General features: G+C 42.6%; 1 protein-coding gene across 1 annotated transcript in view; it reads left to right on the top strand.

Annotated features, from left to right (window-relative positions):
- The first annotated feature begins 3,959 nt into the window (after positions 1-3,959).
- The window catches only part of MYO3B (myosin IIIB), a 210,217-nt gene continuing 198,662 nt past the window's right edge, over positions 3,960-15,514 (top strand). The window contains 4 exon segments of the mRNA XM_044418298.1: positions 3,960-3,988; positions 6,290-6,473; positions 8,354-8,488; positions 15,291-15,395. Of these exon segments, the coding sequence (XP_044274233.1) occupies positions 3,960-3,988; positions 6,290-6,473; positions 8,354-8,488; positions 15,291-15,395 (453 nt within the window).

Below are 15,514 nucleotides of genomic sequence, written 5' to 3'. Positions count from 1 at the left end.
AGCCCTCTCCCCAACCCCTTGCTAGGGTTTTTATTTGGATCAGGTGCTGCTCCTCCTCCAGAGTAAACATAAAGGTGTAGCTGCTTGACATGGACTCCAAGTCACATTTGTTGTACAATGAACATGTTCGTACAATGAACATGTACGAACAAGGAGAAACTTTTCTAAGGAGAAACAACAATGGAAATTTCTCTGCTCATTGCACTCTTACTTTTTCAGTCTTCTTGCACTGTAGTGAAGGTCACCCCATTTCAAGATATGGGAAGAAAAGGCCTGAAGTGAGATGGGAAGAACGCATGGTCAGCAGGTCAGGACTGCTGGGGAACATCACAGGGAGTTAAGCCCCCAACTGTAGGAAATCAGGCAGGGACCATGTCTCTCTCCCCTCCAGATTCCTCCCTGGTCTGATCAACTGCCTGTTTCCTCATGATACACGGAACAAGACTCCGGGAGTCTTTTCCACTGGAGGTAAAAACAGGAGGCAAAGCAGACGGCCACACCTGGAAAAAGCCACATCTGCTATGTTAGGAGATCCAGAGGCCCGGGGAAGGATCTGGCTAACTCTTCCGGTGACAGAACAGCTTCCCCAGCCAAACTGGGGAGGGAAATGATTTCCCTTTCTCTCTTCACCCGCCTCCCCACCACATGCCCTCAGAATCTGATTGGGACTGGGATCCCTCCCAAACAGGTTTGGGTATAGAAGGAGGAGGGAAAAGTCCCCAGGCAGAAGCCCACTCACACAAAACTGGACTCTCGCCGAGGAACATTTTCATGTTGCAACCTGAGGCATGCCATGCCTTGCCATGGGGACCTGTAGGGTAACGCTTCCATTGCGTGAAGTGGATCTATGCTACTCAAGCACATAGTCCCCATGATGGATGTTTTAGGTGAGAGCTCTACTGTGCTTGAGCCAGAAGCAATGATTCAGTGGAACACTGTTCATCAAGATAATAATTTTGATTCTGGGAATTGTATCTGAATATTGCCAGTTACATCCTTTATCAGGGTGATGATGTAGAGGTTTCTGCAGTATCATATTTGTTTTATGTGTGTGCTATTCATTTTACAGAAGATTGTCTACTGTCAAGGTAATGCTTAGGATTATTAAAAATGTGAGATTGATTTGAAGTTCTTCCCCAAGCCCTCTTTTCCAAAGCAATAATTAATGATAGCTCTATCCTCATCTTTCTTAGGGAGAAAACCAGCTGTTTCTGTTACTGAGGTTAAAAAAGGTTTCTGGCTTGTATTTTCAACTTTTAAAAGACTATCATGCCAGACCTAGGTTAATCTGTCTTGACAGATAAAATGTTTTAGACAAAGAGGACAGATGTTACAAGTTATTTTTTTAAGCTTCTCATGTTAATGGAAGGACAATAATTGTGTGCAGAACTTGCTGTGGTTATCTCCTGTTGGGCTTGTATCTAGAAATTGTAGACACCAGTTATATATATACATGTACATATAGCTTGTATTTCTCAATAGCTGAGTCAGCTGACTATGAAAGTTAAATGAAGTACTGCTAATGTCGCCCTACTAAATAAAATTGTGGCCCTGTGTTCTGCTCAACAACATGTCACTCCTTCAACAGTCCCTGTAAATTACGAGCAGACACACTGAAGAAAGCTATGTGGATGAAGTGATCATTCTCAGCACTTATTTATTAACATTTACATCCTTCCTTATTTGTTAGAAAGTGATGAAGATAATATATATGTTAATATATAACATTTTAAAAACAAAAAACCCCTGAACACTACAGAAAACAAGAACATTTTGATGAAGCAAAACATTAATACAAGTACATCATTTAAGGACAACACAAAACTAGTTGGTATAGCTAATACCCTGGAAGACAGAAGGAAAATTAAATGTGACCTTGACACGTTGAAATGCTGGGCTGATAAAAACAGAATGAGATTCAATAGGGACAAATGCCAAGTTTTACACCTAGGAAAAAGAAAGCGAATGCATCACAACAATACTGCAAGTGAGAAGGATCATGGAATTGTACATCACAAGCTACATATGAGTTGACATTGCAGTGTGGCTGTAAAAAGGGCAAATGCTATTTTAGGCCGTATTAATAGAAGCAAAACTTCCAAATCATGTGAAGTTGTAGTTCCTCTATACTCAGTGCCGGTCAGACCTCATCAGGAGTACTGTGTCCAGTACTTTCTTAACCCTAGTTTAAGAAAGATGCAGACAAACTGAAAAGGGTTCAGAGGAGGACAACAAGGATGATCCAGGGTCTGGAGACAAAGCCCTGTGAGGAGAGATTGGGAGAACTGGGCATGAGAGCCTAAAGAAAAGAGGACTGATAGGATAGCACTCTACAAGTACTTGAAAGGCTGTCACAAAGAGGAAGGACAGGACCTCTTCTCCATCACCCCAGAGTTCTGAAAACGGAATGATTGTCTCAAGTTACAGGAGTCCAAATTTTCTGGACATCAGAAAAAAAGTTCTGACTTTTAGAGAAATAGAAGAATGGAACCAATTACCTGGGGATATTGTGGAATGCCCACACCAAAGGCATTTAAGATGCAACTGGACAGCCATCTCAGAGGGATGGTGTAACTTGATGTCCTGCACTAGCAGGCAGTTGGACCCAATGGCCTTCCTGGTGCCTTCTGTGATTCTATGAAAAGATGTTTCTTCACATTCTTTCCAAAATGCAGAAGAAGGATCAACAGTTATGGTTCTTGAAAGAACTTTTTTTTTGCAGTGCAATACAGAAAAAAGTGCTATCATATGTGCTTGACCAATGTGGCTACTCAGGTAATGGTACCCTCAAGAGGGCCACTCCTGGAAATTTTAATAACTGGGCAGGTTCATAAGAAGGCAGTAATGCCTTAGATAACCAGACCCTAGGTGGCTTTGGACTTTAAAGACTGAAACAGCTTTAAACCAGTGTAAATATCACCAAGACTTTTCTTTTTTTCAGGTTAGTGTAGGTCAGTTTTCCTCAAGTGGGTTCCCTAAACCTGGTTTTGATTACAGCTCACATCAGCCCCTCAGCCAGCAAAGCCAATAGTTAGGGACAATGGAAATTATAGTCCAAACATCTGAACAGCCAGATATTCCTCATCTTTGCTTTAAAGGTAATAACCATGTCCATGTTTGGAGCCCAGGAGCATACAGAACGGGAGTGTAGAGATATATTGCAGCATTTTATATCATGCTAGTTAATGTTTCAAGCTTTTTGTAGTTTCAAGAGTCAGCTTCAAGAGCAGCTTCTTGTAGAACATCTTGTACCAATCCAACCTAGGCATTTACCAAAGCATTAGAAACTCTCTTGGGATTTTTCAGGTCAGCCAAGAATACCATCTTGTCTAAAAAACTGCCTTATACCTAGTCAAGTTGGGTAAGGCTGATGTAGATTATATTGGGTCTCACTTAAGAAGTCTCTCATCTGGCCCCTTAGTTCATGATCTATAAATTTGCTGCATATGAACAAATGAAACTACCTTACCTTGAGCAAGACCACGCATCTGGTTTGGTTGGTTTTCCGTGGTATCAGGAAGCAGGTTCCCCCACACTGAAGTTCCTTTTATTCAGGGGTGGGCAACCTGAGACTTTGTTCATATAAGTTTGTCCTTCCTGTCACTGAGTTGCGGTCAATAGGTGTGGCTAAATCAGGTCCCTTGTAAATAGGTGATAACTTTAATCAAGCTAGAAAGGCTTTTGGGTTGGGTTTAATACAAGATGCACAATTCTTAACATTAACATGGATTAGCTAGTTGAAAAATGTTGTCTTCTATTGTTCCTTAGTCTCAGGCATGGCTGTGAGAAACAGATTGGAAAGTTCCTCTTCCAATTTTAGACAAACCACATCAGAACCCCAATTTGTGGTTATTTTAACATATGATTGGTAAAACAAGCCAGCTGTATAAACTTTGGTTTGAAATTGGCTTGCTCTCAGTGACCATAGATGAAACTAAATGCAGTTTGTCTGGGGTCAGATGTTATGACAAGCTGTAGTTACTCTAAAGTGATAACAAAAATTGATAAATTTTCTTTGTGGCCCCACTAGAGAAGGAGGTGGGAGGCAGTATCATGTAAGCCCAAGACTTGATGCAACTCATGATTGTAATTATAAGCCTTGGTTTAGAGATAGATGAATACAGAACCATTGACTCAAAGAACTCATACATTTAACTTCATAAAATAAGCATGTGTTTGTACAAAGAAGAAATAAAAAAATATTTTTTAAAGGAGCAATGTATTTATCATCAGTAGCCCCACAAAGTTGAAGGCATCGTAAAAATGTTTTCATCAATTCACCAAATGGCGCTTGCATATATGTGAACAGACATGAAATACTCAGATATCCCTACCTCATACAGGACTCCAGGAAGCTACAAGTTCAGCTAAACCTCAGAGAGTTCTTGCTTCCCAATTAAACAAACAAACAAACACACCCTACCAATTTCTCCCTTTATTCATACTGCAGAGTATTCAAGCCTGAAAAGTGTTTTCTGCAGGGACAGTCCCCCTGACCAGGGGAGAATATTTTTCCGATGTTTGCTGGAATATTTGTTCTCACTGAGGAAACATCAACTAACTCATCTTTAATTACGAGTGACTAATCAACTTAACAAATTATGGTCATCTAGCAGCTGTAAAAAGGATGATGTATACAGGGTCCATTACTACTGGAGCTGCTGTGTGCATGTGTTTCTTCCATGATGGTGGAGGACAGGAAGGCCTGGAGGAATGTTGTCCATGGGGTCACGATGGGTCGGACACGACTTTGCGACTAACAACAACAACATGGCTATCCAGAATCCACAATCTTCTCCCAGAGTAGCCGATCCCTGCTTCAGATGACTGCAAATCATAGCCATTTGTCAGTGTGCTATACATTAAGTAGGGGTGTAGAGTCAGGCCACCCCGGGATCCCAGGCAAGCCTTCCTGCAGATGGATGCAATGTCTGCAGTAATGTACACAGAATGAGCTCCACACTCATTCTGCCAACCACTAGCCTCTTTGTCTGGACTCACACCCTTTCCCCCAGCCTCTAATCTTTAGGTGGTTCTAAGGCTGTGATGGAGCTCTGTGGAATCCATCCCTCTGGTGTCTGCAGATTTCTTCTTGTGCTTGGCCCTGGCTTAGAAATTGAGCTGAGTGGAGAGGAAATCTGTCAGTGCTTGTGGAATGAATGTTGCATTACTGGCGACCTTCCTCCGTGCCACATGCCATGTTTTGTGCAGCACAAACAAAGGCTGCTGCATGTGATGTGGGCATGTGACGCTGCTTGTGCAGCATTAACAGAGGACCTGATTCCTATTGTGTGCTGTGCAAATGCTGGCATGCTTACCAGGAATTTGGACTCATAGGCACAACGAAGTGGACCGGAGGCCAGAGAATCCAACAGATTCCCACCCCAAAACAGATCCTTCGTACATCCCCAAGTGGTGTTCTGACTTTTCGGTAGTGTCCCTGCCCTCAAAGGTTGAGATACCTCTTCGAAGGGCTAGTTGCCAGTAGTTAAGTGCTTGAAGCTAAAATATGCTGATATTTTTGGCCTGCCTGCTTTACCTTTGGTCCCACCCATCAACGGCTTGCATAGTTCCCCCACAGGAACATCTCCCAAAAGGTTCAGAATCCCTTCACTGACATCTTTGGGCAGCTCTTCATAGCTACTGCATTTTAATACCAAGAAATGCCTGCACTGGCTTTGAAGTTGGCAACATATCTGTGATGCTGGCCATGAAGCTGTAGCTTCTATATTTCTCAACAACATTCTCCATTCCCTCAGAAGTGTGTTCATAAATCTGTGTAGAGTTAGGAGCAAGGGATGAACTGATCAGACATGGCAGAAAAAGTGGGCTTGAGGAGGGATTTGAAGAAAGGGAGAGATGTCATGCCCTTTGCCTGTTCAGGGAAAGCGTTTTCCAGACATAATACACCAATGGAGAGGGTGTGGACATTTCTGGGGGCAGTTGAGCTAGAAGAATAGAATAGTTGAGATGATTATGAGAAAGCAGAGCTGAGAGATAGCAAGACTGTGGAGAACTTCACAGGCAAAGGCGAAGTGTTTGGAGTGGACTGGGTAAGAAAGGGGCGGATACTAAGAAGATGTTTGCAATAGGATGCTAGATGAAAGATTATGTGACTTCTTGATGCGAATGGCTAAAGTGTTTAAAAATGATGTCCAGATGCTCTTGTGATTCCTGGAGATGTCCTCAGAACACATTAACATTGTTTTATCTCACATATCTCTATGGAAATTTGCTTATGGATGTCAAATGAATAAATTTCTTATTTTCTCACCCACCCAATCCCCAGGAAGCCACTCTATGGATTGTTTCAGTATAACCAGAATATGATTGGACTGGAATCTTTGCCTGATCCTTTGGATACCTGGGAAATTATCGAAACCATTGGAAAGGGGACCTATGGTAAAGTCTACAAAGTTGCTAATAAGACTGATGGGAGTCTGGCAGCAGTGAAGATTTTGGATCCTATAAGTGTAAGAGAAGAGCAAAATTAACCATTTAAAAAGTAACTTGTCTTTTATGCACACAAAGAATGTGAAATTCATTCTCCATGATCAGGAAGAATGGAAGCATTTTGGAGTACGTGGTCAGGTATACAATCACAGAGGATGGCTGAAAGCAAGGTAGCTGTCTAACGTTGCATTCAGTCCCAAGCGAACATAACGATCTCTGGGGGTTTGCAGTACAAACTCCAGGTTTTTGCAGGGTCTTGGGCAAGACCCCCTCAAGGGCCCCCCTTCCTCCTTTCAGGGAGTCAGTCTTCTCACCACCACTGTCCTCAGCTGCTCTGGCTGCTCATCTACTTTCTCATCCTTGCTGCCCCTTACAGAGCACCAGGGCGCAAGGAGGCAGGGGCATCGGCTGCTTCTCCTCCTCCCCACTACCCCTGTCTGGGCCAGAGCATGGGGCAGGCGAACAAGCAGGTTGCAGTGGTGAAGAGGAGGAGCAATGCCCAGAAGACGTATCAGCAGGCTCCTGCTGTGGCCCTCAGCAGGTTCCCAACTGCACCTACCCTTGAGGCAAGCCCTGGCTGGACTCAAACCCAAGGCTATTAATTCCAGTGTTCGGTGCACACGTTGGATTCCACATATGGGGAATTGGCAATTTGCTAGGTATGGCAAACTAAATCAGCTGGAAGAGAGCCAGGAATTCCACAGAATTCCAGGGAATGAACCTGGGATTGTCTGCATGCCAGGCTGATGTTCCCCCACCAATTTCAGCCCTATCCCGTGCATGCGCTGAATCACAAATGTGTATGTATGTAACATTCATTGTGTATATAAGGACATGTAAACTGGCCTATTTATTTTATGGACAGGAGTCCTGACTCAGCACTTTCATCAGTAGTTTTGTATTCTTTCTCTTGCTTTGGCACTCTTTGTGTGTATTTAAGGTATTTATAGATAACACTATTTTTTAAAATAATAAGATTTAAACAGAAAGGAGGAAGCCTCATCCCAGTGAAGGCTACAGTCAAGAAAAAGATTTCATAAAAGAAACCCAAACTGCTTCAGATAAAGGTAATGAAATAGGCAGAATATTCTTAAAATAACAACAGACAGGAAACATACTAATGCAGATGTAAATTCCATTAAATTCAGAGCAGTCTTATACCTTTGGTGCCTTTGACAATGAGCCTTAACCATGCTTTATATTTGTAAATTGCTCACAAATTGCCATATTTCTGTGACTGCAGGTCACAAATCATCTTGAGATAACTTCAGGGGAATTTAAGCTGCCGGATTACAGCTCACACTAATAAATGCAGAGCCCAGTCCTGTGCCCCATGGCCGAAAGCCTCTGAACTCAGAAGCAAAGGCACATCTCCATCACTGCATGGCCTTGTGCTGGGTGTTTTATCTAGATGGCTGCCTTCAGCCCCAGCCTCCTCCTTTCCCCCCATATGCGCCCCCCCCCCAAGCTCTTGTGGCAGCCTGCGGGATGGGCAGCTGCTGTGGTTCTTTCCATGCTGACTGTGAGCCAGGCAGAGGCTCAGCCTTTGGAGTCCCACCTCCAGAACTGCAGGAGCTCAGAATGGGGACTCTGGATATGGCCTCTCAAATGGTGTTTGCTGCCGCAGAGTTATGCCCTAGGGCACAATCCTGCACATGTAGAGACATTAAATGGTCCTACATCTCCCTCCTAGCTGGGGAATGTGGGGGTTGTAGGAATTTTTTTCTGTCCAAACAAGCCCAGGATTGCATCGCTAGTGCATTGCGCGTGTGTGTTTTTTTTCTTTGTTTGTGAATAACTTTGATCTGATGGCTTTCAGTGTATCATTTTCAGTGGAATCTGGTAGTGATAAAAGCACTGCTATTTATAAAGTGCATCTCTCTTTGTTTCTCCTGTTTAGGATGTGGATGAGGAAATCGAAGCAGAATACAACATCTTGCAATTTCTTCCGAATCATCCCAATGTTGTTAAATTTTATGGAATGTTTTACAAAGCAGATCAATATGTGGGTGGACAACTCTGGCTTGTTCTTGAGGTATGATCTTCTGCCTCATTAAATTTTAATTAAAAGACCCAGCCTCTGACCGCTGCTCGCTTAGGCCTTCCCCCTGCAGATGTCCACATCCAATGCACAGCCACTGGGGAGCAGCCAAGGGAAGATGCTGCCCTTGGAATCACACGGAGCCCCTTTAAAAGTGTAATGCACAAAGCGGGGTTTGCTTAGAAGGAACTGTGCCGAGTTGCAGCCAAAGGGAGCTGGATTGGTTGGCTCTTGGCCTGCCTGCCATGCATGAGCCCATAGAAACAGACACAACACATTTGTATACAAGGAACTCTTCTTTATAGTTACTTTTCAGATGGCCTGTCAAGTTACTCTGAAACTGGGCTGTACTGAGAATGTGTTCCATGCAGAAAATTCAAAATAAAGGCTATGAGGGCACTTATTTATTTATTTATCTATTTATTTATTCAGGAAGAATGTGAAGGACATAATTGAGAAACTGCAAATGACTCCTTCCAGCCTAAGCTTATCTACTTTTAGTTCATTCCACTCTTTCAATCGATCCAATTGGCAGCTTAATCAGTTTGCCGATGCTACCAAACTATTTAGGATCATCAAAACCATAAGGGATTGTGAGGAGCTCCAAAGGGATCCCTCCAAGCTGGGAGAATGGGCATCAAAATGGCAGGTGCAGTTCAATGTAAGCAAGAGTAGAGTAATGCATGTTGGGGCAAAAATATGTTGGCTGGTGCTAATGGGAACCAAAGTCCAAAACATTCTGCCAGGCTGATGCACTGTGGGTGATGCCTTTCGCACTCGTTGTCTCTGAGCACTTGGACCCATCATGGCTTAGCCTCCATAGGGAGAGGCTGAGAATATTTTGACAAACAATAAACAAAGTACCAATAAACAAAGTTGATTATCTTGAAAAATCCTTCAAGTGAATGACTGGCTACAATGGTGGTGCTGTAAAGAGAGATTTTGATTCCAGGACCACATGCTCAGGTTCCTGGAAGATGGACTATTGGCAAATGACAGGCTGTACCTCACAAGGAAAGGAAACCATATGTTTGGCCACTACATTAAAAAGTTAATCAGGAGGGCTTTAAACTAACAAGGGGAGGGAATTGTGCAGCATGGCATACCATCACCTGCAAAGACTTATCTATTTCAACGGAGGAAAAAACCTCAAGTAGGGCCAAACACCAATCTCTCAAAAAATGTAGGAAGAAAACCAGGGCATGAAAAGAATGAACTTCAGTGTCTCTATACCAATGCCCACAATATGGGAAACAACATGAACTTGAGCTCATAGTACACGAGGACAATTACGATCTTATAGGAATAACTGAAACTTGGTGGGATGACTCACATGATTGGAATTCTACTATTGATGGATACAACCTGTTCAAGAGAAATAGAAAGGACAAAAAGGGAGGTGAAGTCACACTATATGTGAGAGAGTCATATATCTGTACAGAAATACAAGAACTTAGCAGCCCCATTGAAAGCACCTGGCTTGATTTAAAGGGAGCAAAAAATAAGAAAAAAATATAGTTATTGGCATCTTTACAATATTTACTTATTTATTCTGGCCAGGGCGACTTCTTTTCTTTTCTTTTATAACTTTTCTTTTATAACTTCTTTTATATCGTTTATATTTTTTATTTATTTTATATTATTAATTCTAATTTTATATTGTTATTTTTATATTGTATTGTATTGTATTGTGTTGTAAGCCACCCCGAGGCTTCGGCAAGGGGCGGCATAGAAATGTTCTAATAATAATAATAATAATAATAATAATAATAATAATAGTAATAATAATCTATTACCGACCACTTGGTCAAAAAGAGGACAAGGGTGCAGCCTTCAAAAACAACTTGCCAACATCACGAGGGACTTAAATTTCTCTGATATATGCTGGGAGACAATTTCTGCCAAACATGCCCTCTCCAAGAGATTCCTGACATATGTTGCTGACAAATTCCTCCAGCAGAAGGTAGAGGAAGGAAAGAGAGGCTCAGCTATCCTCGATTTAATACTAACAGAGATGGCCTGGTGGACAAAATAGCAGCCATGGGATCTCTGGGGGAAAGTGACCATGAGATACTCAAATTGTTAACTATAAAGGAGACAAAGGTTAATTGTAGCCAGACACATATTCTGAACTTCAAGAAAGCCACCTTTAATGAACAATGATAAGCAAAGTGCCATGGCTCTTGAAGAAAGAGTATTCTCCAAGCACAACTCTGAACAATTCCAATGAGAAAAAAGTGGAGAAGACAACAGAGGAAGCCCACATGGCTCCACCAAAAAAAAAAAAAAAAAGTGACAACCTGAAAGGAAGAACATGTACAGGAGTGGAAGCAGGGCCATGCCACAAAGGAAGAACATAAACAAATAGCAAGAGATTGCAGGGACAGCATCAGAAAGGCTAAAGCAGGAAATTAACTGAGAATAACAAGGGGTGCTAAGAACAACAAGAAAGCCTTCTTCAGATACATCCAAAACAAAAGGCATGTGAAAGAGAAGGGTGTCCAGCTATTTGAAGTGGATGCAAGAGTGATAACAGATGATAAGGAAAAGGTGGAGGTGTTCAGTTCCTACTTTGCCTCAGTCTGTTCCCACAAGAAACTCTACAACCAGGAGGAAGTACAAGCTGAAAGTGAGAGATGGCAGTCCAAGATTGACAGATAAATGGTCAAGGAATATCTAGGTTCAAATCTCCAGGGCCTGATGAACTCCATCCCAGAGTCATAAAAGAGCTAGCAGAGGAACTACACAGAACCACCGGCTATTATCTTCAATAAATCTTGGAAAACAGGAGAAGTGCCAGACAACTGCAGAAGACCTAACTTTGTCCCTATCTTCAAAAAGGGACAAAAAGAACAACTGGGAACTACAGACCAGTTAGTCTGACATCAATCCCTGGAAAAGTTCTGGAGAAAACTATTAAAAAAAGCAATATGCAAGCAGCTTGAAGAAAATGCAGTGATTAATAGAAGCCAATATGGTTTTATCAAAAATAAATCCTGTCAAACTAATTTAATCTCATTTTTTGACTGGGTAACCTCCCAAATGGACAGAGGGAACACTGTGGCCATAATCTACCTAGACTTTAGCAACGCTTTCAACATAGTGCCCCACAACATTCTAAGAAGCAAATTAGCAAAACCCGGACTAGATAGAAAAACTATTAGGTAGATCTAAAATTGGCTGCTAAATCAGTCACAAAGAGTGCTCATCAACATGCATTCTTGTGAAGCCTATCTCTTCCCAGTCCTAGTGTGGTGCCAAACTGGATGAAGTGCCAAAGCATGCATGCATTCATGAAGAAATAAATAAATAAGCACTCACCTCTGTAGCCTTTCATCATACCTGTTGTCAGATGAAACCTTATGTGGATTTGTGTGTTTGCAAGTCCAGCCACTTAGATTAAGATCAGTTTTGCTGCTTTGAAATCAAGTTAGGTTAAACAAGTAGGACTTGCAACCAACTACTGCAGTGTATCATCCATTCTAATGGAAGAGCTCCTGTTCAGGGTTTCATTCAACCATTCCTTCCAAGTGGGGTATTCTACCAACTCTTTTTCCCATTCCCCCCCCCCCCCCCTTCTTCTGGATGACAGTCCACAATCCCTGACTAATTAGCATGATCAGCCATCATTGGACTGTGTGATGATGTGTGTGTTTTGAGTGGAGTGGGGAGAATATCTACTTAGAGTTTTAAAAAGTTTTGGATTTGTTAAACCTTGGCGTCACCCAAGCATGCAATGGCAAATTAGTTGCAGGAGAGATACCAGTGATGAAATAATGATCTGGCTAAAAGCACATTTATTTATTTGTGATATTTATATGCCGTCCCATTGCAAAAGCCTCAGGATGGCTTACATAAATAAAATACAAATATCAATATAAATAAATTATAACAAAATATCAACATAAAATCCACATAAACAAATCGACCCACTTTGGCTGCAGTTAAAAATATAATAAAAATACAATATTAAAGCTTATTAAAATGTTGATGAAATAAAAAGGTCTTAGCCTGGCACTGAAAAACATATAATGACAGCGCCAGGCGGACCTCTCTGGGGAGCGCATTCCATAGATGGGGCGCCACCGCAGAGAAAGCCCTCCTCTTCTGCCTCCTAATATCTTTCACAGAGGGTTCCTGGAGGAGGGCTTCTGCTGCCGATCTCAGGGGGCGGGAGGGCAAATAGGGAAGAAGGCGTTCCTTTAGGTATCCAGGTCCCAAGCCGTTAAGGGCTTTATAGGTAATAACCAGCACCTTGAATTGAGCCCAGACTTCGGTGGGAAGCCAGTGAAGCTGGTAGAGGACTGGGGTTATATGAGAATAATGCCCAGTCCCCGACAGCATCCTGGCAGCTCTGTTCTGCACCATCTGAAGTATGCGGACTGTCTTCAAGGGCAGCCCCACATAAAGCGTGTTACAGAAATCCAACTGGGAAGTAACCAAGGCGTGTGTTACTGTTGCTAGGCAATCTTCCTCCAGGTAGGGACGCAGCTGATGGATCAGCTGAAGCTGAAGGAAAGCACTCCTCACCACCGCAGTCACTTGAGCTTCCAGTGACAGCTCCAGATCGAGGAACACTCCCAAGCTCCCAAATTTAGAAAATTTTTATTTTACTTTCTCCCCTTCCATTTAACATGTGAAAAACTGTTAAAAGGAAAATGTTTGCAAGAAGCTGTGCTTTTCTGCATCGGAATGTTTCATCTTAGTTGTTTGCAGAACGGCCCATCAATCCAGGGCATAGAAAAATATGTCTGCTGTCTATTTTATATTGCCTGCCAGCAGGAGCTTTGACTGAATGAAGGTTTGAAATGACTGTAACTTGTTGCCTCCCAGTTATCACGTCTTGTCCCTGGTCCTTCCTTCTTCTCCTTTTTTACCTCCTGAAATTTCCATCATACAATAGCACTTTTGGGAAAGGCAGTCTCATATTAGTGTAGAAATATGCTATTTACACTATCGGTGCAGACTTTAAAAATCATTTTTAAAATGTAAAGAATGAGCCTAGTTATTTTTATTTTTGGAACAGTTTTAGCTAACTTTGGGAAGGGCCCTATGTAGCTTGGTGGCAGAGCAGCTGCTCTGCATGCAAAAGGTCTGGTTGCATAGGGAAAGATCCCTGCTTAAAACTGCTCTAGGGAGCTGCTGCGAACAGAGGCAATACTGGGGTAGGTGGACCCACTGTCTGACTCCGCATAAGGCTGCTTCCTGCATTCCCAGTGACTGCTAAAGAGCTCTAGATAAGCAGCAGAGTGCCTGCTTGGCATGCAGTTCATGCCCCAGCATCTCCCCTCCAAAGGATCAGGTGGCAAGCAGTGTTGTCCCTTCTCTACCTGACACCCTGCGGATCCTGAACTGATATAAAGCTGCTTCCATTTCTCCAAAGGGTTTTTTAAACAGTACTGATTGCTCCATCTGTTTGTTTGTCTATCTATCTATTAGTTATACTAAATAGTGTACAAGTATTATTAATAATAAACTCTCTAAGCCTTTAGTATCTTTTGCACTGAACTCAAGTAGTGCTGACTGATTAGAAATTGCATCCAAAATAAGCAACCCAAATGAACAACACTAGTAAAGGGACTTTGAAATGTCACTGGAAGTTGAAAAGGGTATTTTCAGCCATTTGTTGCATTTCTATACTGGCCAATTGCCAAAGCTTTCTCGTTGGTTTATAAAGATTAAAATTTTTGTAAAAGTCATACATGTACAACCACATAAACATACAACACAGAAAAAGAAACACATATATCTAAAATAATTTTGAACCATCAATATGAAAAATTCAAGAAGTGATTAAAACCTCATCATATGCTGCCAAATGCTTAAGAGAAGAAGGTCCTAACCAGGCACCAAAAAGATATGAATATCAGTGCCAAGCAGGTCTCACGGGGGAGATCATTCCATAAACGGGGCCACAAAGAAGGTCCTCGCCCTCACTGCTGCCTTCTGGGCCTTCTTCAGAAGTGACACTTGGAAGAGGGCCCTATGGGTAAGTTCATGACATATATCCCATTGTTTAGGATCTCATCATATTGACAAGGTGAATGGAAGAAAGCTCATAAAGAACCAAGACAGTGGATTTCATGGGGATTTGCTTTATCATGAGATGAATAGAGAGATCTTTGAGGATATGGAAGCTCCGTGTGCAAACTAGCCTGTCTGCATTCATAAGAAACCTTTGAATTGTGGCCATTGGGCATGACCTAGAGCAACTTGTGCCCTCCAGGTTTTTGGACTACAGCTTCCATAACCCCTGCCCATGGGGGCAGATAGGAGATGAAGTCTGAAAACAGCAGGAGGAAGGCGGAGCTGGAGTTTATACATGCATGTTGTCTTTGTCCTTGTTTATGCAACCAGCATGCATTGGGAAAACCTTGGATCCGTGTGGCATTTTTCATCCACAGACAAGAGTAGGAAGCTCCTGATCTTTACTGGATACATAGGAACATAGGATGCAGGCCATTGGTCCATCTAGCCCCATTTAGTTAGCACTGACTGGCAGTGACTCTCCAGGCTTTAGGTAGATGGTTTCCTAGCTCTCTCTGGAGTTCCAGAGATCGAACCTGGGACCTGCTGCATGCTAAGCAGGAGCTCTACTACCAAGCTATAGCCTCTCCATGCCAGCTCACGGCATCCATTTGGAAACAGGAGCTGTGCACATCCGTAGTGTCTCATTCCACTGCATGTGCATCCATCCTGTCCAGGTGGAACTCTGATACTGCTGCAGGTCTGTGAAGCAGCAGTCCCCAGGCTAAACAACTCTCCTTCTCTCTTTCCACTCCCACCCCTTTCACAGCTGTGCAATGGAGGCTCTGTCACAGACCTCGTCAAAGGCCTGCTGAAGAGTGGCCAACGATTGGATGAAGCTATAATCTCATACATCTTATATGGTGCTCTCCTGGTAAGGATGCTCATTAAGCCTCTAATGACAGCAGAGGGTGCAATTTACCCATCTGATACATTTTCCATGGCTAAGTGATGGTGCGGCTCACTGTAATATGCCGGCTGCTAAAACAGCAG

The sequence above is a fragment of the Varanus komodoensis genome, unplaced genomic scaffold (genome assembly GCF_004798865.1).
Source record: "Varanus komodoensis strain SLA01 unplaced genomic scaffold, ASM479886v1 scaffold9, whole genome shotgun sequence".
In the NCBI taxonomy this organism is placed as follows: Eukaryota; Metazoa; Chordata; class Lepidosauria; order Squamata; family Varanidae; genus Varanus; species Varanus komodoensis.
This window is presented reverse-complemented; position numbering and strand designations above follow the sequence as displayed.